This window comes from Peromyscus leucopus, chromosome 3 (assembly GCF_004664715.2).
Source record: "Peromyscus leucopus breed LL Stock chromosome 3, UCI_PerLeu_2.1, whole genome shotgun sequence".
NCBI classification, from domain to species: domain Eukaryota; kingdom Metazoa; phylum Chordata; class Mammalia; order Rodentia; family Cricetidae; genus Peromyscus; species Peromyscus leucopus.
This window is the reverse complement of record NC_051065.1, coordinates 61,399,345-61,424,119: the sequence shown is the minus strand read 5'-3', so window position 1 is coordinate 61,424,119 and position 24,775 is coordinate 61,399,345. Positions and strand designations below refer to the sequence as shown.

The following is a 24,775-nucleotide window of genomic DNA, read 5'->3' as shown; positions in this document are numbered from 1 at the left end:
TAGGAATCTCCACTCCCACCCCACCCCCACCCCCGATTCTATTTTGTCACTTGTAAAAAGGTTTTCATAGTTCTGCACCTTGCCCAGCCACATGAACTATTGCCCAGTCATGAACTATTGGGACAATTCTTCTGCCAGAAAGGAGGCAGAAAAATAAGAAAATCGGGCAGCCTGGGCCAAACATGTGGGAAATTCCATGAATGTCCTCCATGCTCCTCCAGGAAACATTCTAGGAAGCTCTGTGTTCCTCTCCATTGCTGGGATACTGGCCTAAGGCCTGGAGGCCCTGACACCTGCTAGCCAAGTCAGCGTCTCAGGCATGGGCTTCAGTTAGGGCATTTGGTGACTCAGGACCTTGGGAATGGCGTTGGGCAAGCCATCAGACCAGCCACCTGGGCCTCCTCCTCCTCCCTGGTGAGACAACAACAAGACACTCAACTCAGCCAGTCCATCCCCGCATGCCCACATCATGCTCCGAAGTTCTGGACCTCTTACTACCTTCCTTTGCTGATGCTTCTCAGGAGGCCCCTGACACCAGGTCAGGGCTTGGAGGGAGAGTGTATCAGGGTGAACCCGAGGATAAAGAAGACACAATGACACTCGCAAGGAACCAAACCAAGTTTTCCTACTTTAAGTCCCTTAAATGATTTCTCAGCTCTCAGATCCAAGATGGCTAGGATTCCTTCCCTTTACTTCCTTCCTGTTGTTTCCTCCTAGCTGATGGCAAAGTCAAGTCTCTCTCTTCTTCCACTCAGGGAAATGAAATATGCATTTTTTTTTAAAAGATAGGGTCAGGTGTAGCCCAGGCTGGCTTCAGACTCCTGATCCTGCTACCCTCTGTTTCCTCCCAAGTCCTGAGTGAGTGGGCAGGTAGTCTTAAGTCATTCTCTGTTGATCAGTGCCCATGAGTGTGAGGGAAAGGAATGGAACTGGAGGGAATGAGAGATTTCACGTCCCACCCTCAAGACTCTATAACCCTCTGATTGGGATTTTGCTCTTCCGTGCTCGTCATTTTGGTTGTATCTACCTCCTCTTTACCACTTGTGCCCTCAAGGGCTGACGGCGGAGATTACAGGTGTCTCTTCTAGTCCCAAGAGCCCTTGAACCCCTGCCTCCCGAACGGCGGTCCCTCCCAGGCGTGGAGCCTGGGCCTTGGCCCCAGGTTGCCCTGCAAGAAGTGTGAGTGATCACGCAGGTGGCAGAGGGCTGGCACGCCCGAGGCCTGCCCAGCCTGAGTCACCTGGTGCTGTTGTTGTCATCGTTGTCATCGTCCTGTTGTAGTCTCTGCTCAGCTTCACAGACCTCTGTGGAAACAGCAGCAGCCCAGTCCCTCCGACCTCTCAGGAGCCGCTGCTGCCTGATGGTGAGCCGAATGGGGTGGGGGGGGAGCAGGAGGCAGCGGGGGCGGTGGGGAGACTTGGGGCCCAGCTCAGTGCCTCTGCTCCCCATGGCACTGCCACTGTCTGCTTCTCCATGCCGGGGACTTGGGGGAGGGAGGATCTCTGTCTTCTCTCTGTCCCCTGTCCCCCGGACAAGAAGCTGCTCCTCTTCCCTGTTTCCTCCTGCCTCAGGGTCCCCCTGCCCAGTGACTCAGGAGGCAGGGGCTTCTCAGCTTCCATACAATGCCTCACCCGCCCCAGCCACACCCCCAACACAGACCCATCCCACAATGACACCCACTTCCGCTTCCCCCTCGTGGGGGTCCCACTCCACCCCACCCCTGGCCTCGGTCACTCCCCCTCCCTCCTGCCGGTGCCCCCAGGACCATCCTGGGCTGCGGATAGGTCCTCTGATCCCTGAGCAGGATTATGAACGGCTAGAGGACTGTGACCCTGAGGGGTCCCAAGACTCACCCCTCCATGGGGAGGACCATCAACCCTTGCTTCATGTGCCTGAAGGACTCCGTGGTAAGTGTGGGCTGTTTGGGAGATGGAGTGGGTTGGAGGTCCAGGCAGGTTTGGGTTTACACAGAGGAACTGATCACCAGGGCGACAGTGCCTAGTCCTGACACGGTTTCTCTGTACCCAGGCTCCTGGCATCACATCCAGGACCTGGACAGCTTCTTCACCAAGATATCCTTTGTGCCTAGCATGCAGAGGGACATGGTGGGGGACTGTGGATCAGGGGACAGTAGGGGAAGTCTCTTCAGAACGAGTCCATAGACAAGTATCTTTCTTGACAAACTTGCCACATCTACAGCTACCACCAGCGGAATGGTTTCGCCTGTATCCTGTTGGAGGATGTCTTCCAGCTGGGGTGAGAAGCCAGTCCTGTCCCTAAGTCCTGACCTCTCTTCTTATTTGCAGGTGTTTTGTTTTGTTTTGTCTTTGAGCCAGGGTCTCATGTATTCCAGGCTAGACATGAATTCCTGTTCCTCCTGTCTCTACCTCCCAAGTGGCTAAAATTACAGGCGTTACCCAGTTTATGTAGTGCTAGAGATCAAATCCAGGGCTTCATGTATGCTAGGCAGACACTCTACCAACTGAGCTATGCCCCAGCTCTCCTTTTCCATTCTAGTCTTGGGGCTCTGAAGGTTGAGGGGCCATATAGAGCCTCCGCTTGTCTGGCTGAGTCCACCTTGCCCTTCGGCCTGATCAGGGCCCTCTCCCTGTGCCCTCTTCTCAGACAGTTCATTTTCATCGTCACCTTCACAACCTTCCTCCTTCGCTGTGTGGATTACAATGTTCTCTTCAACAACCAGCCAAAGAACCATACAAGGCCTGGACCATTCCACAGCAAAGTGACCTTGTCAGATGCTATTCTACCCTCAGCCCAGTGTGCAGAGAAGTAAGTGACAGTCTGGTGGGTGCTTCTGGATTAAGATCACAAAAGGATGGAAGGAGGGGACCTCCCTATAATGCCCCTTGGTCTAGACCGACTCTTTAAGTGCTTGGCATATTTAAAAACATAGCCCAAGTTGATTGAGAATTTCAAAGAGCCTTGTATTATGAGTCACATTTCTATTTACCTTATTAGAAATTAATGGTGAGGACAACTGTTTATTTTTAGTGCCAGGGAGCAAACCCAGGGCTTCCGGCATGCTGGGCAAGCACTATACCACTCAGACACATCCCTAGCCCTGAGGACAAGTTTAAAGCTTAGGAATGCATGAGTGCACATTACATGGGCTCTCCGTATGACGTGACATCTTCCTTCACCTGTCTTGTAGCTTCTGGAAAACTCCATTGTACACCCATGGGATAATGAGAATACAAAAAGCAGACAGCATGAGTGTTGTTTGTGAAAAGCGTTGACTTCACAGGCACTTTTGAAGGCCTCATTGAGGACCTCCCCCGCCAGCCCCACTGAGACCTGCAGGTGTTTGCCACCATTTTCTTTCTGTGGGTTTCCCACCTTTTTGTTACCCTTCCTGTTCCAATCTCCTGCAGGATCCACAACAGCCCTCTGTTGGTCTTCCTCCTGGTCCTGGCTGCTGGCTTCTGGCTGTTCCAGCTGCTTCGTTCAGTCTGCAACCTCTTCAGCTACTGGGACATCCAGGTGTTTTACAGGGAGGCCCTGCACATCCCCCCAGTAAGCCTGCGGGGACAGCATGGGCAGAGGACAGGAGAAACTGGGGCCATACACATGGAAGGACCAACCGAGAAGAGCAGAAAGATGGAGGCTGAATGACACCTGCCCTGGGCCTTGAGTAATGTCAGGAGGCCCTGGCACTTAGCAAGCTTGGCTCCGACCCTTGTGGAGCTTCCTTTACTCAGATGGGTCACATACGGTGACTTACAGTCACATGCTGGTGGTAAAAACAGTGGCTGTTTAGAGGAAGGGCTGTCACTGGGCTTTCTAGAGCAGGAAGCATCCTGATTGGATGAGGACGGTCAGGCCAATCAGGCCTCTGGGCAGGAAGTGAGGCCAACGTGGGTGCCTGTAGGCAGTGGAGATGGGCTTGCTTGCCTGAAATAGCGCTTTCTAGGGCACCGGAAAGGAAGCCACTCTCTGACCTCTCCATTGTCCCCTGGTCATGGTCCTTCTAGCTTTGTGCCTAAGTCTGTTGTTAAGATATCATCTTCAGTCCCCATTTCTTGCTTCCCCTTGGATATCAAGAGCCTTTGGAGTAGGGAGGCTCCAGGCGCAGCCACTGCTGGGGCTGTCGACCCCATCCTTCTCTCCTCTGGCCCTTCCTTTTCTCTTCCCTCCAGGGGAGGAGCTGTGGAGGCTGCCCCTGAGGAAATATCTGGACTGGGGGGATGGGGCTAAAGCGAGGCTTGGGGCTCATAGGGGTCTCTCCAAATGAAGCGTGGGAGCGCTCTCTTCCCCCAGACACAGACCCAGGCAGGGGTGTGTGAAAGCTAGTCGAGTGACGGCACAAAGTGGCCTGGAGTGGGACAGTGCCGCCAGGTCTCAAAGCTTGCTCAGGCAGAAAGCGGTGAGACAGGAGAAGAGTTTCTTATATGTGGGGTTGCAGGGGGCTCAAAAAAGGAAGCCAGGTCCCAACCCTCGTGAAGTTCACTAAAGAGGTGTCGCCAGGAAGCATATGACTAATGGCTCCAGGAGTGGTAGTGAGCAGAACCACCGAGAAGTGGCAGAAAGAAGAGGGAGACGTGCTTCTGTTAGCAGAAGGGCTAGAAGAAGGCAGACCGCCAAGGTGGGGAGGAGGGCCACCAGGGCTGGAGTTTGCAGGCCGCTCAGTGGGTCGTGGAGGTTGTGCATCTCTTTGGAGGGAAACACAGGTCCCTAGGCTCCCCTGTCCCCTCTCCTCAGGAGGAGCTCAGCTCGGTACCCTGGGCTGAGGTTCAGTCCCGCCTCCTGGAGCTGCAGAGGAGCGGCGGGCTGTGTGTGCAGCCCAGGCCGCTGACGGAACTGGACGTCCACCACCGCATCCTGCGCTACACCAACTACCAGGTGGCGCTGGCCAACAAGGGTCTGCTGCCCGCTCGCTGTCCACTGCCCTGGGGGGGCAGCGCAGCCTTCCTCAGCCGCGGCCTGGCGCTCAACGTGGACCTGCTGCTCTTCCGCGGTCCCTTCTCACTCTTCCGCGGGGGCTGGGAGCTTCCCGAAGCTTACAAGCGCAGTGAGCTCCGGGCCGTCCTGGCCGCACGCTGGCGGCGCACGGTGCTGCTGCTGGCCGCCGTGAACTTGGCGCTGAGCCCGCTGGTGCTGGCCTGGCAGGTGCTGTACGCCTTCTACAGCCACGTGGAGCTGCTGCGACGCGAGCCCGGCGCCTTCGGGGCGCGCCGCTGGTCCCGCCTGGCCCGCCTGCAACTGCGCCACTTCAACGAGCTACCGCACGAACTGCGTGCCCGCCTGGCCCGCGCCTACCGGCCCGCGGCCGCCTTCCTCCGTGCCGCCGAGCCCCCTGCGCCCCTGCGCGCCCTGCTGGCCCGCCAACTGGTCTTCTTCTCCGGAGCGCTTTTTGCCGCGCTGCTGGTGCTCACCGTCTACGATGAGGATGTGCTGGCCGTGGAGCACGTGCTCACCACCATGACGGCGCTCGGGGTCACAGCCACAGTGGCCAGGTTCGATGGCACATACCAGGGAGGAGATGTTGGTGGGTGGCCTTTCTCTGACCTGGGCGCAGGCTTCCTTTCTCTTAGCGAACCCTTCTATCACCATCAGAGAGCCCTTTAGCCCGGCATCCTACTTGCCGGTCTTCCTAACCGCATCCCTTACCCACGTCCTGCCCTCCAGGTCCTTCATTCCAGAGGAGCAATGCCAGGGGCGTCCCTCACAGCTCCTGCTGCAGGCAGCCCTGGCACACATGCATTACCTCCCGGAGGAGCCTGGTGCGGCAGGTGCTCGGGCCAGCTCTTACTGGCAGATGGCGCAGCTGCTTCAGTACCGAGCAGTGAGTGCCCGGGCCTGCAGGGGGCTGCGGAGTAGGCCCTGTCCAAATCATCAGTCTGGGAGGAGAAGTTGTGGGCTCCATGGGTGTGGGGCTGGGTCCGAGAGGAGGCTTCGGAGTGAGTGGCTGAAAGCCTCCAACCTTACAGTGTTCCTGGAGGCTCTTGACCGTGGCGATCACTTGTGGAGTCTTCTTGATAATCCCGCTCAGCCTCACCCGTGCTTCCTTAGGTCTCCCTCCTGGAAGAACTCCTGTCTCCACTTCTCACTCCTCTGTTTCTGCTCTTCTGGTTCCGCCCCCGTGCTCTGGAGATTATTGACTTTTTTCATCACTTTACCGTGGATGTGGCTGGTGTCGGGGACATCTGTTCTTTTGCCCTAATGGATGTGAAGCGCCATGGGCACCCTCAGGTTAGAGCTCTTCCCTGCCCTTAGAAAATTGCGTTGGACAGGCCTTTGGCTTGCCTCACCGAAGCACATCAGGTCTATAGAGCCCTTTACAGAGTTGCTGGTACATTTAAAAAAAATGATGATGATGATGATAAATGGAGGCAAATACTGCCCCACCCCCCACTAGAAAGGGAGGTAGTGGGTGAGGAGTGGGGTACAGGCTTGTCTTGTCTCGGGAACTAGGGCTGCATGCGGGGGTGGGGGTGGGGCACAACATCAAAGCTGGCTGTATCTGAGACTAAGCACCCATGGCCTGCTCCACCACCTTGCTCCTGGATGATCTTGAATAAGTCCCAATCACAGCCTGGATTTCCTACATCCGGAACGTGGGGCAGTATTTCCTGTCCTGCCTACCTGAGTCTTGGTGTCCCTAACACCAGAAGCACTATTCCTTGCAGTGGCTCTCCGAGGGACAGACAGAAGCCTCACTCTCTCAGCGTGCAGAGGATGGAAAGACTGAACTCTCCTTAATGCGGTTCTCCCTGGCACATCCACAATGGCAGCCACCAGGGCACAGCTCTAAGTTCCTTGGCCACCTTCGGGGCCGGGTACAACAAGATGCAGCTGCCTGGGGTGCTACCTCGACACGAAGCCCCCCGACCCCAGGGGTGCTCGGTGACTGCACATCCCCTCTGGTGAGTCCCAGGCCTGCCTACTCTTTTCCCCTTCCTGCTGTCCATCCCTCCCTGGGCATTCCTGACTCTGTGTGTTACCCTGGTAGCCAGCTCCACCTCTCATATCTCTTGCCTTTCTTTGGTTCTCCCTTTATCCCTTCTGATGCCTTTGGCTCTCTTTTGTTCAGCCCGAAGCCTTCCTGGCCAACCTCTTGGTGAATCCCCGCCCGCCCCAGAGGGACCTCAGCCCCACGACTCCCTGCCCTGCGGCGGCCACAGCCAGCCTCCTTGCCTCCATTTCACGAATGGTCCAGGACCCCAGGTGAGAGGAGGAGGCCTGAGATGCAGGGGAGTCTGGATTGGCGCCGACTCTCTGAGAGAGGGTGCCCGGGTGCCGAGAGGACTTGGAAAGTGGGGTGCAGCCTGGCCCACCTTCCTCTGTGAGGAAGATGTCTCTTGACTAGGAATCTTGTTTTAGCTGTGTGTCCCCAGGAGGCACTGGGGGCCAGAAGCTGACCCAGCTCCCCGAGCTTGTTTCTGCTGAGATGAGCCTGCACGCCATCTACCTACATCAGGTATGTAGAGGGAATATGGGGAGGTGAGTGAAATGAAGACCTGGGGAGGGGCCAGAATCTAAAGACTACTTGACAGGAACTATGAGCTCTTTGTACCTAGCTGAGGAGCTTGGCCTTGCTCCCTCCCCACCCCCACATGTGAGGGAGTCCCTCACTCTTCTCCTTCCATCTAGCTTCATCAACAGCAGCAGCAGGAGCCATGGGGAGACGCTTCAGCCTCCTCCCCACCCAGGCCCTGGTCCAGCCCTTCCCAGCCAGGCTCACCAGATGAGGAGAAGCCATCTTGGTCAAGTGATGGTGAGGAGGGTAGGGGATGGAGGCAAGATCCTGGTGTTTCTTAAGCATCGTGACCCTGCTCACCCAAGGACATTGTCCTTAGGCTCCAGTCCTGCCTCCAGCCCAAGACAGCAGTGGGGTATCCAGAGGGCCCGGAATCTGTTTCCAAAGGGCTTCCAGGAGACCACAGACACCCAGAAGGAGCCCCTCCCAGGCCCCTTGCACTGACTGAGAATACCTCAGGTCAGTATTGCCCACATGGGGGTCAAGAAAGGATAAAGAAACTAGTTTGGGGTCAGTTTTGGAGGGATGGGGATACCAGTTGAATCTGGGACGGTGGGGCTGTCTCTCTAGAACCTAGGTGCCTGGAATGTTGCTGACAGCCTTTTCCTCCCACAGGTTCTGGCTTTTCTAGCTGCAGGAAATTGGATGGGGTGGCATGGAAAGATACATGGAGCCATCTTTTGAGCCCCACTCCCATCCCAGATGGCAGGCCCAGGATATTTTAGTTGGTCCTGATCTGGGAGTCAGAGAGGAGCTTGCCCCAGAGAGCAAGGAGTAGGAGATGACTGTGAGCCAGAGATGGGCCCCACACGTGAGGACAAGAGGGTACTAGCCCCAACTGGCTCCAACTGGCTGCTGTGGAGTAGTTGCCTGGGAAGAAGGACCCCAGTGCCCTGAAGGCGGAGGGCAGGGCCCGGGCAGTGATCAGGCTCAGTGTCAGGGATCGGTGAGGCACAGAGCCTGAACGGCAGGGAAGTTGTTCCTGTTGCCCTCCCCCTTGAGTTCCTGTGGGACCAGGGGCGGGGGTTATGGAGACTTGTGAGTGGAAAAACTAGAGAGGGCTGCTGTTTTTGGACATCAGCACTGCCGTGATGTCTGAGGAAGTGGGTGGGGCTCCTCATCCTGTGTGAAATAAGTAGAGACTGTTCGTGGCTGTGCTGCACATCTTTGCCATGGGAATGTCTGGCATGCCCCACTCCTGGAAGCTGAGGGCTGCACCTGTTCACTCAACCACAGAACTGTTGTGGCTGGTTGCAAACTTTTTTCAGAGTACTGGGTCACAGAGAGAGAGGTGTCTAGGACTCACTGTCAAAGAATTACTATCCCCACATCCGTACACATTAAAGCGTGGAACTTGTCTCTTTTTTCAATCATTATAATCCACAAGATTTGGGTTGGGTATCTCACTACATCTGACATGATCTTTTATGATAAATCTTCAATAAATACAGGAATGACTTAGACTTTAAAGGTAAGATAATCCAGAGAGGGACAGAGGGAGTCTACAGTCCATCAAAAGCATACCAAGAGGACAGCAGGATGCCCTCAATACTACAGCCAGAAGAACTTTCAAGATTTAGGAGGAACCCCTCCCTGTCCAGGTGAACCGGAGAGAGAAGAGAGTTCTTAAGTCCGCAGTCTCGCGACTGATGCTGTAGGCTTTCTCGAGAGAGGGTGGCTGGCTTTAGTCAGCCAAACGGAATGAGACAACCCCTTTCTCCGGGAACTGGAAGGGGAAGAAGATTGTCAAGAACCCGGGGTTTCTGGGCCGGGTGGGTCGAAGGACCAGGGCACTGCGCCCCGAAGCTGTCGCTCCTGCAAGGAAAAGCTCTGGGTGCGTATGCGGCTTGTCACCTCCTGGGTGCGCAATGTGAGCCCGAAAATGTCCTCGTGGTAGCGTTGCTGATCCTGAGGGGAGGAAAAGAGCTCAGGGGACCAGAACCCTACCAGGAGACGCCAGCGTAGACTTACCCTACCCAGCCCAGGCCCGCCCCTTCGCACCCGCAGCACGCCGATGACGTCACCGGCTTCATCCAGCTCCATGTCGCCCTCTGTCGCCAGAATTCTCTGCACCGTCTGCAGGACGCTGGTTGCCATAGTGACATCGCCGCAGACAAACATGTGTCCTTGCTCGAGGCACAGCACGCGGTGAACCTCCGCGGCCAGCTCTGTCCTCAGGAGGTCCTGCACGTAGGTCTGGGGGCGGAGCGAGAGGCAGGCCTTGCTGTGAGATCACCCAGGCCTCAGGCGTACCTGGGGGGAGTTGGGCCTGGGGGAGTTGGGACTGGTGGGGTCTTGGGGACGGCCCAAGCCTGGTCACGCCATCTCTACCACTGGCCTCGTGGTACCTTAGGGCTGCCAGGATCCCTGGAAAAGGCGGTGAGGATGTGTCCAAACACGCCGCGCTTCTGGGCATCCAGTACCTCATCTCGGTAGAGATGGTCGAGTTGGGAGCATCGGCAGCCAAACACCAAAGTCATGGGGGCGGGTTGCAGCCCTGTGAGAAACAAGACGGTTTAGGGGGGGCCCCTTTTCCTGGGGCAGCCTTGCCAACGCCACCTCCAGGCCAGCCTTTTGGGTTGGAGCAACCCCTATCATGGCTATTCAGCCTCTAGGGGCAAATGGAGTGCTTTCACCCAGATCCTGCACACCTGATTTCCAGAAGGAAACAGGCATTCAGGCAAGAACCAGGAGGGGAACTCCGCCGGAACCTGCTCTATTGACTCAATTCTGTGCCCATGGCCCAGCCCACACCTTCCACACCTCCCACCCATCCTCTCCCACACAACCTTCTTTTATTGACATCTCTGGGCCTGACCTGAACACCTCATCAGTTTTTAGATTAGGTCGCCCTAGATGAGCTCTGACGTAATTCCGAATCTGCCTGGAGCTGTCTTCTGTCTGCATTCCTGTCCTATCCCTCCCTTCTTTACCCTCAGTCCGTTCCAAAACCTATGATGCACAGAGGGACCACCAGGAAGGCAAGCAAGCAGGCCCCGGCCCTTTTCTTCCCTCCCCTCCCCATTAAATACGTTTCTTTTTGCCTTTGGTCCTAGTTCCTTTTATGGTCATTTCCTCCAGCCTCACTCCTTTCCTCCTTGGCTCCCTTCTGACGTCCAGGTGCGCCCTTAGCCCCAGGCTCACCTTTGATCTCGATGTCATGTAATCGCTCCTGCCAGAATCCCCGGAATGGTGCAATGCCAGTCCCTGGGCCCACCAGGATGCAGGGCAAGTTGGGATCAGGTGGCAGCCGGAAGGAAGGAGCCCTAGCCAGAGAGAGTCCATTAAGACCTCTTTTCTTCACCCATGACCTTATACATACCAACTAACCTTTGGCTGTATAGACAGGAAAGCCTAAGGCCCAATGACAAATGAGGTGGGTTTTTTTTGTTTGTTTGTTTTGGTGCGGGATCTCACTATACAGTTCTGGCTGGTCTGGAACTTGCTTTGTAGACAAGGTTGGCCTCGAACTCACAGAAATTCGCTTGCCTCTGCCTTCCAAGTGCTGGGATTAAAGGTGTGTGCCCACCGTGCCTGGCGGAAGCCTAGACTTTTAACATAGGCTGTCGCCAAGGACTCAGCGAGGCAGGCAGGGGCTACACTTTCACAGAGCAGCAGGGCCACTGGCTAATCCATGTTGTTTCTGGTAGTTGTGGTTTCAGGGGCAGGACTCTGCACCAAGTTATTGAGGCCCAAAGCTCAGCCATAGTTGTGAAGCGCCCCCGAGACTCACTGTTCTTGATGTAGTAATAGACCCTCCATGCTTCGGGAGGACCCGATCACCAGCTCATCCTGTGTGGCACGCCCCTCCCCCTACATTCCTCACTGGTCCCTGCCAGGCACTTTCTCATCCCTGTCTGGACACAGACGATCCCTTCTAGCTGCCCTGCCCTACCCTAGAGGCCTCACTTACCCCCTGATGAAGCAGGGCACCAGGTCTCCTGCCTTGAGTTGGCTCAGCCACGTGGAACACACGCCATAGTGCAGGGGGCCCAGCCCATCTACGGTTAGGAGGAGAGGCCGGTTCAGAGGGTCTGTCTTAGCCCTGCCGAGACCAGGCTCTCCCAGCTCCCAGCCTCACCCTGGGTTCTGTACGCCAGCACAGCCACGGTGAGGTGGATCTCTCCCGGGTGGGCGCTGGGCGCTGAGCTGACCGAGTAGTACCGGGGTTGGAGCAGGGGCAGCTGGGTGAGGATCAGAGGGGCGGGAAGCGCCACCGACGGGAACTGCTCCAGCACCTCCAGCAGCGTGGGGCAGCGGAACCACTTCCACTCCTCATAGCGTCGGGGGTCCTGGGGGCAGATACGCTGAGCTGAGGGCTCCCCCCACCCCGGTCCTTCCCAGAGTGAGCCCTACCTAGCTGAGCCTCCTTAGTGTTCACCCATCTCAGTGTATTTCACCACCACCCCTCTTGAAGACCCAGAGCACCCAGAGAGGAGTCGGTCAGCCTGGGGACAGGTCTTAAAGCACCAGTGCATGTTGGCCAGGAGAAGCAAGTGCGGAGGACCTGACTGACATGAAGTGGGGGGGGGACTCACGGAGGGTCCCTTAGCTTATTTATCATCCTCTAGTCTAGCCCCCGCCCCCCACAGCATGCCCCCCCACCTGGCTGAGGGCCTCTAGCTCCTGCTGTTCGCTGGACTCCTCTGCCAGGGTGCTGAGCAGTCGGAGGAGGCGAGGGCTGGGCGGGGAGGTGATGTCCAGGAAGAAGGTGAGAGCCTGGCGCAGCGTACATGGGGGCAGCCGGGGGTCCCGCACCCAGCCGGGGGGAGGGCCACCTGGGAGTGAATGCACAGGGAGCTCTGAGGGAGAGGACCACTGAGACCGGGTGGTCTGAGCCCAAGTTCACTTTGTTCACGTTTGGGGGACTGACCTTGTGTTACTGTGTCTTATTGGAAACCTTGTCCTTGAATGGTGGCATGTGCTTGTCTGTGCAGCCCTGGTATGTTTGGGGGGACCCTGGCTGAACTGGGTTGGTCTGATGTCCTCTGCCCTAACCCCAATACGTTATCATCTCCAGGCATTGTTTTGGAAGGAGATAGGCCGACTACAGAGCAATTAGACTGTGGGGAGGCGGTAGCTATGGGAGGAGGCTTTTAGGGTGCTTGGTGGGTTCTGGGAAAGGGTCACGTGCAACAAGCCATCCTGGCTGGAGTGGCAGCTAGGCCCAGGTAGTACCGAGGTGTGAAGCAGGGTGGCAGCCCTGTCAGCGCTGAGTGCCAGGGGGTCCTGTGTCAGGGGACGCGGCAGGCTCTCACCCTCCCGCCCCAGCCCACAGTCCTCACCAGGGCTGCCCTTCTCCAGCTGCTCCACGGCCACGGGCTCTGTGGATGGTGGAGGGTCCTCCACTCTGCTTAGCAGGGCCTCCACGAGGCCGGGTCGGTTGGGTGGGCACACACCTATGTGGTCCCCGGGCTGATACTGCAGTCCCTCTTGGCCACCAGTGTCCAGACGCACCAGGATTGTGGCTCGGCTGGGGTATAAAGGGAGGCAGGTACTGAGGTCAGAGAATGGCAAGGAGCCAGGAAGAGGGTGGGAGGAAGGAGTGTGGTAGGTCTGAGTGAGGAGGGAGCCTAACAGTGAGGAGAGTGGGGGGAGCCTCACGTGGACTTGCTACTCTGCAGGTTCTCCACAGAGAGGATCGTAGCCTGGAACATCCTCCGCCTGTGCACATGGGTCAGCCCTGGGGAGCAAGGAGGTAAAGGGGCCTGAGCAAGTGAGTGGCTCCCTGCCTGTGAGGGAGAATCCTAGGACGACCCCCCCCCCCCACACACACTCATCAAGGTCAGGTTGAGGTCAGGGTTGTACCTGGTAGTAACTGCAGGCTCTCAGACTGGGTACTCAGCCGGTACCTCTGGCGCTTCCAGCTGCGTTTGGGGCTGAAGATGTCTCGGGCAGCAGCCTTGGCGTCTTCTCCCACACAGAAGGTTTCACAGGCGGCCTGGGGGATGGGTAGGTGAGGCCCTAAGTCTGCTGGCCACCAGGGAGCCTCAGTCGGGGAGGAGTGTATTAAGGGAGGTAGGGCTGGGCCTGCCAGCCGTCTGGCAGTCTCCTCTCATCTCGGACAGAGCAGCCCAAGTTCCTAGCTGTGGGGACGGCACCCACATTGGTGTGAGGGAGGAGGAAGTTGTAAGACCGAGGCTGAGGCTGTTGCTGACTGTAGCACCTTATTTTCTAGCTCATGTGGCCACTATCCTAGGGACCCTGACTTGTCACACCCGCTTGTCTGACGAGTACTGATCCCATGTCCCTGGGAGCGCGCTGTTGAAGGCAGTTATGAACTCAGAGCTGAGTCTGGATTCTCTCGGTACCTGTCATCTTCCAGGTCCCAGTTTCTCGTCTTGACCCCTCACTGGGTTCCAGAAAACATTAAATAGGATACTTTCATTTTTAGAAGCAGGGTCTTTTGTAGCCCAGGCTGGCTATGTAAAAAAGGTGGCCTTGAGCTTCTGATCCTCCTGCCTCCACTTCCCAAGTGCTGGCCTTACAAGAGTGTGCCACCATACTTGGGTTTTGTAGTGCCAAGGGCTGACCGTGGGGCTTGGTGCATGCTGGGTAAGCACTTTCCACTTGAGCTGCACCCCCAGCCCCGAGATGCTTTCTGCAAAGCCCTGAGCACAGTGTGTGCAGAGGGCCGGTGTTATCTTACTGGAGGAGGTGTAGGGAGCCTGCTCTATCTGGCTGCTTCTGGCCAGGGATAAGTGGACTAGCATGCTGTTCCAGCCTTGAGATTCAGGGCTCCCCTGGAAACAGGCTGTTACTGTTTCTTTTCTAGTGTGTGCAGCCTTATATCTCTTCCTTCCTCCCATGGCCCTCTCCCTTCCTTCCGATCCCCACTGCTCCCGTCCCAGTGAGTCTGTCTTCCTGCTTCTCAGATGCCTTCATTCGTCTGCATCACCAGTTATAAACTTCAAGTGTGGGCTCACCCTGCTCGGAAACTTCCCGCATCTCCGTTGGTCTATATTCTCTGGATCTTGCTTTCTATTTCTCTTTTCTCAATCCTTCCAAGCAAACCCTCTGGTGCCTCCACCTCCAAAGGAGGCCTCTTTCTTGCACTGGGTCCAGACTAGCTAAAACTGAGACCCACATGGATGGACAGATGTGGGGCTCCCTCACTAAGTGACAAGTATCAGCGTGATAAAGATGCCCGGAGGAAGTTCCTGGGGATACTTCTGTGTCCAGATCAGCCCTCCAGGCCAGGCACCAGGGCTGGTCTCCAGCTCCCTGGAGTTCCTCCTGGCTTTAGCCTTAGCCCTGACCTCTGACGGATTCTCTGGGCCCGGTCTTCTTCCATCTTGCCTGCCTTGAGTAGGCATCCTGGTGCTCTGACCTTATTCCTTTCTGCACCCGCTCCTGGGGCCAGCTTGGGGCTGTCTGAGAGCCCTTCTGTAGGCCCTCCTCTTTTTTGCTGTGTCTCTAGCTTGGTGTGGCATCTCTGTTGCTAGGACCTGTTGTCCACTACTTGGGGCTGGCTATGGAGTGGCGAAATGAAGGCAAATTTGGAAAGGAATAGGGCCGGGCCGGAGAACCAGATTAGGAAGTCAGTGAACCTCCAGTCTCGGTATTTCAGGTTTCAACTACAAAAGCCTGGAGGGGGCATCTCAGGTTGGTCAGAGTCAGAACACCGAGGTTGACCAGGGTGCGGGGGAGCTCACCTGGAAGGCTGCCTGGGCCCAGCCTCGGAAAGCCTCCTCCTGGCCGCAGAGCTCATCACCCTGGCCCAGCTGCAGCAGGCGCTCCCCACCCAGCTCCTCCAGCCTCGTGTCCACTGCCCGGGCAAAGGCACAGAAGTGGGGATATGCTCGGGAGCCCAGCCCGAACACACAGAACCTGCGGCACAGGGAGCCGTTGTTGACCCCCGCCAGCCCATGTCTACCCAGGGGGCTGCTCTCTCCCACCCACCCTCTTTAGTGAGGACCCCCAACCTGAGGGTGCCCAGGGCCCCCGCGCTGTCTGTGTTACTAGACTCCTTCCTCTTGCGCCGCCAAGAGGACACCAGTGGGTCTGAGCAGGAGACGCTGTTGAATCGGATTTTGTAACTCCTGGCAAGAGAGATAAGACAGGGTGTCACTGAAGGAACTGGAAACACGGCCCCGTCCCAGCCGGGGAGTAGTTTTGGGGTTTATACACCTGGGGTGAGAAGGCTTGAAACACAACCTTGAGGTAATGGTGGAGGGCTCGGCTCTGCCTCTCCTCCTTCCGGGAGAGAGTCATAGCGGAGTCATAAGCCTGCAAATGATCGGGTCCCCGGGGAGGGAGGGCCCTTGGGGCTGGGCTGCGGTCAAGGTCTCGTGCTCTCTGTTCTCCAGCTTGTTGGGAAAGACTTGAGAGACCTGGGTGAGGTCCCTGAGACCTCTGCTTCAGTGTCCCCAACGCCCTTTGTTCTGTCTTCTCCCTCCCACTCACTTGTGCTGCTCAGGCCGAGGGGAGCTGTTGTAGGGACCCGACATCTCCATCAAGGCCGCTGCGAAGCTCTGCACGGGGAAGGGTTTGCATCATGGTTAGTTTAGTTTATATTATACGGGAACTTAAAACCAGCCTGACTGGTCCTTATTATTCTTTATTAGTAACTTCTGTCTTGAAAATTCAAAAGCTCAACTTTTTAAAGAACCACACTACAGAGGTATATAAAGTAAAAGAGAAAGCCTAGCCGGGCGGTGGTGGTGGCGCACGCCTTTAATCCCAGCACTCGGGAGGCAGAGGCAGGCAGATCTCTGTGAGTTCGAGGCCATCCTGGTCTTCAAAGCGAGTTCCAGGAAAGGCGCAAAGCTACACAGAGAAACCCTGTCTCAAAAGAGAGAGAGAGAGAGAGAGAGAGAGAGAGAGAGAGAGAGAGAGAGAGGAGAGAGAAAGAGAAAGTCTAACCTTATTCTCCCTTGAGACTTAACTGTGTGTGGTGTGTGTGTGTGTGTGTGTGTGTGTGTGTGTGTGTGTGTGTGTTACTGACAGGTGGAAGCTTCCTAGCCCTGTATCATTGACTCACAATAGGGTTACATCCCAACACACCCACTGTAAGCTGGGAAGGTTTTTTCTTTTCTTTTCTTTCTTTTTTTTTTTTTTCTCGAGACAGGGTTTCTCTGTGTAGCTTTGGTGCCTGTCCTGGATCTCGCTCTGTAGACCAGGCTGACCTCGAACTCACAGAGATCCTCCTAGCTCTGCCTGCTGACTGCTGTGATTAAAGGCGTGCGCCACCACCGCCCAGCAGCTGGGAAGGTTTTAACAGAGCATGCAGCATGGCCTTCACACCCCTCTCCCACACATCTTAACTCATCAACAAAGCACACTAGAGTGTTGGTTGTTTCCCCTGCATTTGTATGGATCACTGGGAGCTGCCCAGCAATCTAAACACAGGATCCCATTCCATAGCTCTAGTCTGGGCACAGATCCAAGTTCAGGATTTGAAATACATTTTTTTTTCTTTTTCTCCCCCTCCCCCCATGACAGGGTTTCTCTGTGTAGTCCTGGCTGTCCTGGAGCTTGCTCTGTAGACCAGGCTGGCCTGGAACTCACAGAGATCTCCTGCCTCTGCCTCTTAAGTGCTGGGATTAAAGGGGTGTGCCACCACCACCCAGTTAAATAGTTTCTAATGGACTCATATTGCTTTCCCACTATCATAAAGTAAAAAGTCACAATTGAAACACACACTTAATTGGGAGCGTTGATATTTACATGGGTGCATATAGTTTGTCTGTTTTTTTTAATGGGTCCATGTAATTCTTGCTTGCTTTTTATCAGTGACCTATTGTGGACATCCTTCTAAGCTAACACCTTAAGCTTGGCCTCACTCTCTTTTCTGAGATGTATTTATTTTGTTTTATGCATATGAGTGTTTTGCTTGCCTGTATGTTTGTGCACCATGTGCATGCCTGGTACCCATGGAGGCAAGAAGAGGGTGTCAGATGCCCTGGAACTGGAGTTACAGATGGATGCGAGCCACCATGTGGGTGCTGGGAATCGAACCCGGGTCCTCTGGAAGAGCAGTCAGAGCTCTCAACTGCTGAGACATCTCTGCAGCCCCTTGACCCCTGCTTTATGGTGGCTACATCCTATTCCCGTATTTGCCTGTACTGTGGCAAATCTGCCTGTGACCGAAGGACATGGAGTAGTTTGTGAACAGTTCCCCAACATCCCCACACCCGTACCGTGCATCTTTGTATGGCTCAGTCAGGTGGAATTTAGAGGTGGGGGTGGCTGGGTGAAGGGCTTTAAAAACTGGGTGGGCATGCCGGGTGTGGCGGTACATGCTTCTAATTCCAACAGGTAGATCTGTATGAGTTTGATGCCAGTCTGGTCTACATAGTGAGACCCTATCTCAAACAAAATAAAACAATGGCTTGTGGCTGTGAGAGGGCTCACAGGTAAAGATGCTCGCGGTACAAGAGTGGGGACTTGTGAGTCACCCCTGGAGCCCACCTAAGAGCGGAACCACCTCCACAAAGGTCCTCTGACCTCCACAAGCATGTCATAGTGTACACACACACGCGCGCACGCGCATACACACACGCGCACACACGCACGCGCACACACACGCGCGCACACACACACACACACACGCACGCACGCACGCACGCACACGCATGCACTAATCGTCAATTTGTGGTGGGGTGGTCGAATCCTACTTGAGTGGCAGACGGAAGGCAGTTCATTCTTGTCCACATCAGCTCTGGGCATGAGCGGTCCCCAGCCCTTTAGCCAGTTTGGGAATGGACAGAGCTTTAGGGCCTGATGTAGTGTCCTGTCTCCAGGGGGATTATTCAAGTGGGCCACCTCAGAAGGCTGTTTCACATTTTGGTGCCACCATGGAAACAAGTTAGAAGTCACACAAAACACAGCTTCTAAATACTAACTATAGATCAGCTGGGTGGTATTTCTATGGGGTTACTGTAGTCGGCACATGAGACCTGAACTTCAGGATTCTTTCTTTTTTTTTTTTTTTTTTTTTTTTGAGGTGGGGGGGGGCAGGGTCTCATGTAGCTCAGGCTAGGTTCTAATTTGCTATACAGCCAAAGAGGACCTTGAGCTTCTAATCCTCCTGCCTCCAAGTCCTGAGTACTGAGATTACATATGTGCCACCACACCTGATGAATATGGTGCCAGGGTTCAAACCCGTGGCCTTGAACATGCTAGTCAAGCACCCTGCCAATTATCTTATGTCCCCAGCCTTGAACTCAGTTTGTGAATGGCTTAGAGTAACTATGTAGCCGTGTAAGTTTTCATGAACCGGACATGTATGTGATCAGCATCTCCTATGAAATATCACCAGCATCCTGAAGTCACCTTTGCGCCTCACACTACTCTCCTGATCGAGCAAACCCCTGGATTAGAGTTGCCTGGTTTTGAACTTCAGACGAAGTGGATTCTGCTGTATGTACTCACTGCCCGTTTCATTTTTCATCTGTATTGTGTGTGGTAATTTGTTCACACTGCTGTATTGCATGTGAGTTTATCACTGTTTATCCAATCTATTGTTGATTGACACTTGAATTGTTTCCAGTGTGGGTGTTATGAGCAATGCTGCTATAAATAGTCTTGTTCATATCTTTGGTGTATATACTCTGTTTTCTATGGGATATATTCCTACATTTCTTCCTTTAAAAAAATTTAGAGGTGAAATTGAAATGCTCACATCTCAAAAGTGTGGTACAACCTGGCCATTTGACAGTTTAAAAAAAAAGTTAAACTTATATCTTCCCTATGACCCAATAATTCCACTCCTGGGTATTTATCCAAGAGAAACGAAAACATAAACCCACAAAAGCCTGCTACAAGAATGTTCTTAACAGTTTTATTCATAATAACCCCAAACTGGAAGCAGTCCAAGTGTCTATCAACAGAAGAATGGATAAACAAGCCGGGGCTGTTCACACAGTGAACACCACGCAGCAGGGGAGAAAGCAGTGAGGCACGGACAGGGGCAGAGTGACCGAAGCACCTGTCATCTGACAGGAGACCGACTTGGAGAAACTGATGAGGCTCTCTGTCTTAATAGGACTGTGGGTCACTTTTTGGCTAAGAAGCTAATGGTGCCACTTATGGCTCAGTGTTTGTCCTTCCAGTCTTGTGTTAATGACATTTGGAAGTCAGACTTTCGAAGAGCGTTGGGTTGAGAGGGCTCTGCCTTCACGAACGGTTTCATCTACTCATGGATTAAGAGAGTAGTGGGCTGTGTGGGAATCCCTGCCATGAAAGTGGCTGGGCCTCTCTGGAGCAGTCCACTGTCTCACCGTGGGATGCCCTCTGCATGTCATGGTGCACAGGGAGGTCCCTCCAGATACTGAGTAGATGCCGAGTCAGGCGTTTGGCTTTGTTTGGTTGCTTTAACTTTTTTTTTTTTTTTTTTTAATTTTCCGGAGCTGAGGACCAAACCCAGGGCCTTGTGCTAAATCCCCAACCCCCTGCTTTAACTTTTTTATTGCTTTTGTTTTAACTGTGTGCATGCGCGCGCGCGCGTGTGTGTGTGTGTGTGTGTGTGTGTGTGTGTGTGTGTGTGATGGCACGTGTGTAGAGGTCAGAGGACAGTTCGCAGGAGTTGGTTCTGTGCTGTTATCTAGGTCTGGAGGATAGAGCTCAGGGCCTCTGGCATGGTAGCCAGTGCCTTCCCCTGCTGAGTCTTCCATCTCACCTCACTGGCCCAGTTTTTGTTGTTTCTTTGTTGTTGTTGTTGAGACAAGACCTCATTATGAAGATAAGCCTAGCCTGAGCTCCACCCGTCTCTGCCTTCCTAGCCTGAGATTAAAGATATTCCTGTCTGGGGTCTCCTGTAGCCCAGACTGGCTTTAAACTCACAGTTTAGTTGTAGATAACCTGGAACTCGTGACCCTCTTGCCTGTGCCTTTCAAGGATTACATATGACACCACACCTGACTCATGGTGTTTTGTTTTAAACAGACATCAGAATTAGGGAGAGGGCTTCTGTCAGAATCCAAGCTTGCTGTGGGGCATTTAACTTTGGATTCTAGAGGAGGGACTCGGCACTCATAAGGGAGCTGACATCTGAAGCTGGAACAGATGAGCAGGTAGAAATGCATCAAACTCGGGGTTCAGAGCATACCACGGGAAGATAATGGTTAACCATAAGGCATCTGATGGCCTCCGATTTTGTTTAAGACATGTTGAACAAGTAAAGCTATTTAGTCTATGCTGGCACGCAGAGAGTGCACGTTTCTCTTTAGAAAAAGAAAAGGGAATGTTAAAATACTGAAGTGAGCAGGGAATCCCTGCTTTTCTCGTTTGTCAAGACCCGAGGCACTCTTGCTTACCCAGGAAGTGCCCTCCCCACATGAAAGCACTGTACTATAATAGAGATGGCTGGAGTCAAGATTCCCAGAAGCCAGTTCACATTCCCACCAGGAAGCAGGGCAGCTTCAGCATGTTCGTGTTCATTTCCCATCCTGGTGCGTGCGTGCGTGCGTGCGTGTGTGTGTGTGTGTGTGTATGAGTGTGTGCATGAGTGTGTATATAGAGTGTGTGCATGAGTGTGTGCATGAGTGTATGCATGAGTGTGTATGTGTGTCTGCTCCTGCCTGTCAAGCTGCTCCTGTTTCGAGTCTTTTCTCATTCTCTCCATCCTGAAAGCCTTACCTCTCCATTCTCCGGGGGATCCCCATTCCCAAAAGTGCTGGTCACCACCAACACCAGTGCCTCATGCTCGAGGGACACCACATCATACTCATCCATGCACAGGACCTGTGGAGAGGAGAAGATGGACATTGGGATTGTCCTCCTGCTGTCCCGGTCCTTGCTTAGGCTGCCTTGGGAAGACAAGGCTTGATTGAATCCTGAATCCTTGTAGATTTTAGCTTTCTTTGTGAAGCCTGACTTTTATTTTTTGAGACAGGGTCTCTTGCATGCCAGGTTAGCCTTGAGTTCATTATGTAGTCAAGGATGACCCTGAACCCATGATCCTCTTGACTCTCCCGGAGCTAGGATTACGGGGATGCACCACCATGCTGGACTTGACATGAACCTTTACTTTTAACCCTCTTGTCCTCTAGGCACCTCTGAAGAGGTAGACAGACTGTTTCCTCTTTCCAGCCCCTGCCTCTCAGGCCTCAGCCCTACCCGGGGATCAAACGCCTTCCGGAAGAGCCTCCCCAGCTGCTGTGCGTAGCTCTGGGCGCGGCCAGTCTCAGAGCCATACAGGATAGTCGCCTTTACACGCTTCGCCATCACAGTGCCCATGAGCGAGGCAGAGATCTTCACTGCACTGCAGGCAAGGGTAGGGTGAGGGTGTGCACAGAGGCCAGACCTCCCAGGTAGGGGTCCAGACCTCACCGCAGCAGTCCGGGGGTCCCCCTACTGGGTTTATTCCTCTACAGTATGGGGAAGGTATGCAGTCCCAGGGTACCCACTTGGCCACTTCCTTAAAGGTCTTCTTCCGGGTGATACCCGCGCCCTTTGCCGCACTTCCCTTCCAGGGGTCAGGCTGCAGGATTGGGTGGGGAGGGGAGGAGCATGGGAGACAAAAGTTAGCAGTTCTTGTGGGCAGCCGGGAGCTGTGCTAGGTGGGCAGGAACCAGTCGGGGCTGGGTACCTGGTAGTGGAAGGCAGGGGACAGGGAATAGTTGACCATCTCTTGATGGAAGACAGGCGTGAGGCTGCCTGAGATGGGGGGCACAATCCAGGCCCAGTCGGCAGGGCAGCCCCCTCTGGCCTTCTGCTCATTCTCCAAGTGCTTCATGAAGGAGGCTGTGGCGGCGTGATGGTCCACAATGGTCACTTTGGCCAGCTGAGGTGGGGATAGGAAGAGGCTGGAGTCAGAAATGCCCTACAGGTCCCCCACCTTGTCTTTCTCTACCACTGTCAACCCAGCCTATTCCGTGCCTTGGGTCACTGCAAAGGACACGTCGCAAATGTCCCCACAAATCTCCCGCAGATTGCATAGGTATGCTCCAAGTTTAAGCGGTGTGAGCAGCTCTGATCTCTAGCGTCCGTGTGCCTGAGCACCAGAGCTGTGTGCTGAGGCAGACCTGGGGCCTCACACTCTGCCACTGTGCGCACCCTCGGGTCCTTTCTTAACCCTCTCGGACTCCACAGAGGTATTCACCAGGCATTGGTTTCCTCAACCCCCCCCCCCATTGTATTATGACACTCCCATCCCCAGCATGCTCTCTACCCTCGTATTGGAGATTCTCGACCCCAGTGGCTCCCACAGTATGCCCTGGGACCAGTTACCAAGCAAGGTTCCTGGCAGGCGCTTAGGTAACATACTGTAGCTCCCAGACTGGTGCCGCTGTATCCAAAGCTGCAGGCACAATGTGCCCCACAGCACACGGGCTACTGACCATCTCAGCCCTGCTCTGTTTCTGTGTCCCCCAACGCCACCGCTGGGCCTGTGTACCTGGTAACTGTGCAGAACAGCCACGTTGATTTCCACCGCTGCCTTGTCTTTCCACAGTGACGAGGTTGTCCGGGTGTCTAGATCCATGCAGACAGCCACATCCTGGGACAAGTTGAACAGGGTAGGGACAGAAGCAGCAGGAGTGGACAGGAGGAGGGGTGAGAGGGATACTGGGCTGAGTCAGTGATCTGCCCACGAAGGTACAATGGAGCAGAGAGCAAGTCCCTTCTCAGCCCTGGCCCTTCATTCCTCATCTCTGAAACGGGTGAAACCCTTTTCTGGGACAAGGTCCCCTTTTGAGCCAGGCATGGTAGTGAAGTCTATATTTCCAGCTCTTGGGATGCTGAGGCAGGAAGATTACCATGAGTTCAGGGCCAGTCTGGAAACACACACACACACACACACACACACACACACACACACACACTCTCTCTCTCTCTCTCTCTCTCTCTTTCTCTCTCTCTCTTCCTCCCTCCCTCCTTTGAGAATCTGATGAAAGCTACCCTTCACACGCTCCTTCACTTACAGTGTTCTTTCTTCCAAGCTTTGGTGGCTCCAGAGCTCACACTCACACCCTTGGACCTAACTCAGTTCACCTTTTCCCATGGCCAGCACTCTGGGGCGGGGTAGGGAATGGCATACAACTTCGTGTCCCCTTTCCTCAGCATCCCCTCACCTCAAGTATGTTGTAGCGGTGAGGGTCACACAGGTCCCTCATGCCGATCTCGGAGCTCATGTACCAGCCGCTGAAAGGGGCAGCAGGGAACTCCAGGCCCCCAATCTCCAGCAACATGCTGGACACAGCGGGGAGGGCGTACCAGCGCAGCCCCAGGGCGGCAAACCACTCCAGCCTGGGGGTTGGGTTCGAGTTGGCCTCAGCGTGGGGTTGCCAGGTACCCCTCGGTCCCTCCCCCAGGGGCTCTGGGCAGCCCCGCCCCCACCCTTGGCCTCTCATGCTCACGTCGGGTGCTCCAGAGGCACCTCGAGGACCAGCTCTGGGGGCAGAGTGAAGAGTTCCGGGGGCTCGTCTGGGGCCTGCAGCAGCAGGGGCAGCACATCAAAACGGCCATTTCCTGGGGTCCAGCCATGCTGGGTACAGAGCTGTGGGAGGCCGGCAGAGGAGAGTTCAAGGGACTCCTCACCATCTGCCATCCCCATTCCTCACCTTAGGGACTCCTCAGCAGCTGTATCTGTACCCACTGGAGGACCCTGTTCTTTTGTAGTCCAGGCTTGCCTTGAACTCCTGACCCTCCTGCTCCAACCTCTCAAGTCGAGCATTATAGGAATGCGCCACTATGGCTAGCTTCCCAAGGAAAGCCGGTCCTTCCTGCTCACTGACCGCTTCTCTGTATCCCCAGGCAGCATCCCCTGGCCTCCCTATCCTTACGAGCGCTGGTGCCCACTGTGATGGCTACTCTTGGTTGTCAACTTGACCCACCTGGGAAGAGGAAACTTCACCTGAGGAACTGCCTCCATCACCAGATTGGCCTGTGGCCATGTCTAGGGGAAGTTTTATTGATTGCCGATGGATGTAGGGGGCCCAATCCACTGTGGCCAGGGCTCTCCCTGGGTAGCTGGGCCTGAGGTATATATGGAAGGTAGCTGAGCAAGCCAGTGAACAGCACTCCTCCATGTTCTCTCCCAGTTCCTGCCTTGAGGTCCTGCCCTGGCTTCCTTCAGTGATGGGCAGTGTTTTTATCACACAGCAACAGAAAGCAAAGCAGCACACCACCTCAGTGATCTCCACGTTGGCAGGGTCGCCTCGCACGGAGCCATCCTGCTGCCTGTAGCCTGCATAGCGCACCAGCTGGCTGTTCCAGATCCGGAAGTCTCCCCTGCCAGGGCAGCGCTGAGGGAACACTGTGATGGCTGAACTGACGTGAGGAATGAAGCCGGTTAGACCCCCTTTACTGCTGCCCCGGGTGGGCTTGGGCCTGGGG

General features: G+C 55.0%; 2 protein-coding genes across 2 annotated transcripts in view; one reads left to right on the top strand and one right to left on the bottom strand.

Annotated features, from left to right (window-relative positions):
• Positions 1-1,190: 1,190 nt before the first annotated feature.
• On the top strand, positions 1,191-8,853 carry Atg9b (autophagy related 9B). The gene is made up of 14 exons (XM_028879572.2): positions 1,191-1,907; positions 2,029-2,072; positions 2,192-2,256; positions 2,626-2,787; positions 3,390-3,531; positions 4,717-5,471; positions 5,644-5,800; positions 6,028-6,207; positions 6,645-6,881; positions 7,049-7,182; positions 7,339-7,435; positions 7,609-7,732; positions 7,815-7,954; positions 8,111-8,853. Exons 1-13 carry the CDS (start codon positions 1,361-1,363, stop codon positions 7,937-7,939), a joined length of 2,769 nt encoding a protein of 922 aa, XP_028735405.1. The 5' UTR covers positions 1,191-1,360; the 3' UTR covers positions 7,940-7,954; positions 8,111-8,853.
• The window catches only part of Nos3 (nitric oxide synthase 3), a 20,583-nt gene continuing 4,550 nt past the window's right edge, over positions 8,743-24,775 (bottom strand). Inside the window, exons 6-26 of the mRNA XM_028879567.2 lie at positions 24,568-24,709; positions 23,797-23,936; positions 23,512-23,686; positions 22,836-22,937; positions 22,029-22,223; positions 21,847-21,920; positions 21,557-21,701; positions 21,077-21,181; positions 15,902-15,969; positions 15,421-15,537; positions 15,151-15,325; positions 13,304-13,436; positions 13,100-13,178; positions 12,781-12,968; positions 12,101-12,273; positions 11,577-11,787; positions 11,409-11,496; positions 10,640-10,761; positions 9,844-9,992; positions 9,497-9,691; positions 8,743-9,403 (exon numbers count right to left, since the gene is read on the bottom strand). Of these exons, the coding sequence (XP_028735400.1) occupies positions 9,242-9,403; positions 9,497-9,691; positions 9,844-9,992; positions 10,640-10,761; positions 11,409-11,496; positions 11,577-11,787; positions 12,101-12,273; positions 12,781-12,968; positions 13,100-13,178; positions 13,304-13,436; positions 15,151-15,325; positions 15,421-15,537; positions 15,902-15,969; positions 21,077-21,181; positions 21,557-21,701; positions 21,847-21,920; positions 22,029-22,223; positions 22,836-22,937; positions 23,512-23,686; positions 23,797-23,936; positions 24,568-24,709 (2,938 nt within the window). The 3' untranslated portion in view covers positions 8,743-9,241. The remainder of the gene's footprint in view (positions 9,404-9,496; positions 9,692-9,843; positions 9,993-10,639; positions 10,762-11,408; positions 11,497-11,576; positions 11,788-12,100; positions 12,274-12,780; positions 12,969-13,099; positions 13,179-13,303; positions 13,437-15,150; positions 15,326-15,420; positions 15,538-15,901; positions 15,970-21,076; positions 21,182-21,556; positions 21,702-21,846; positions 21,921-22,028; positions 22,224-22,835; positions 22,938-23,511; positions 23,687-23,796; positions 23,937-24,567; positions 24,710-24,775) is intronic.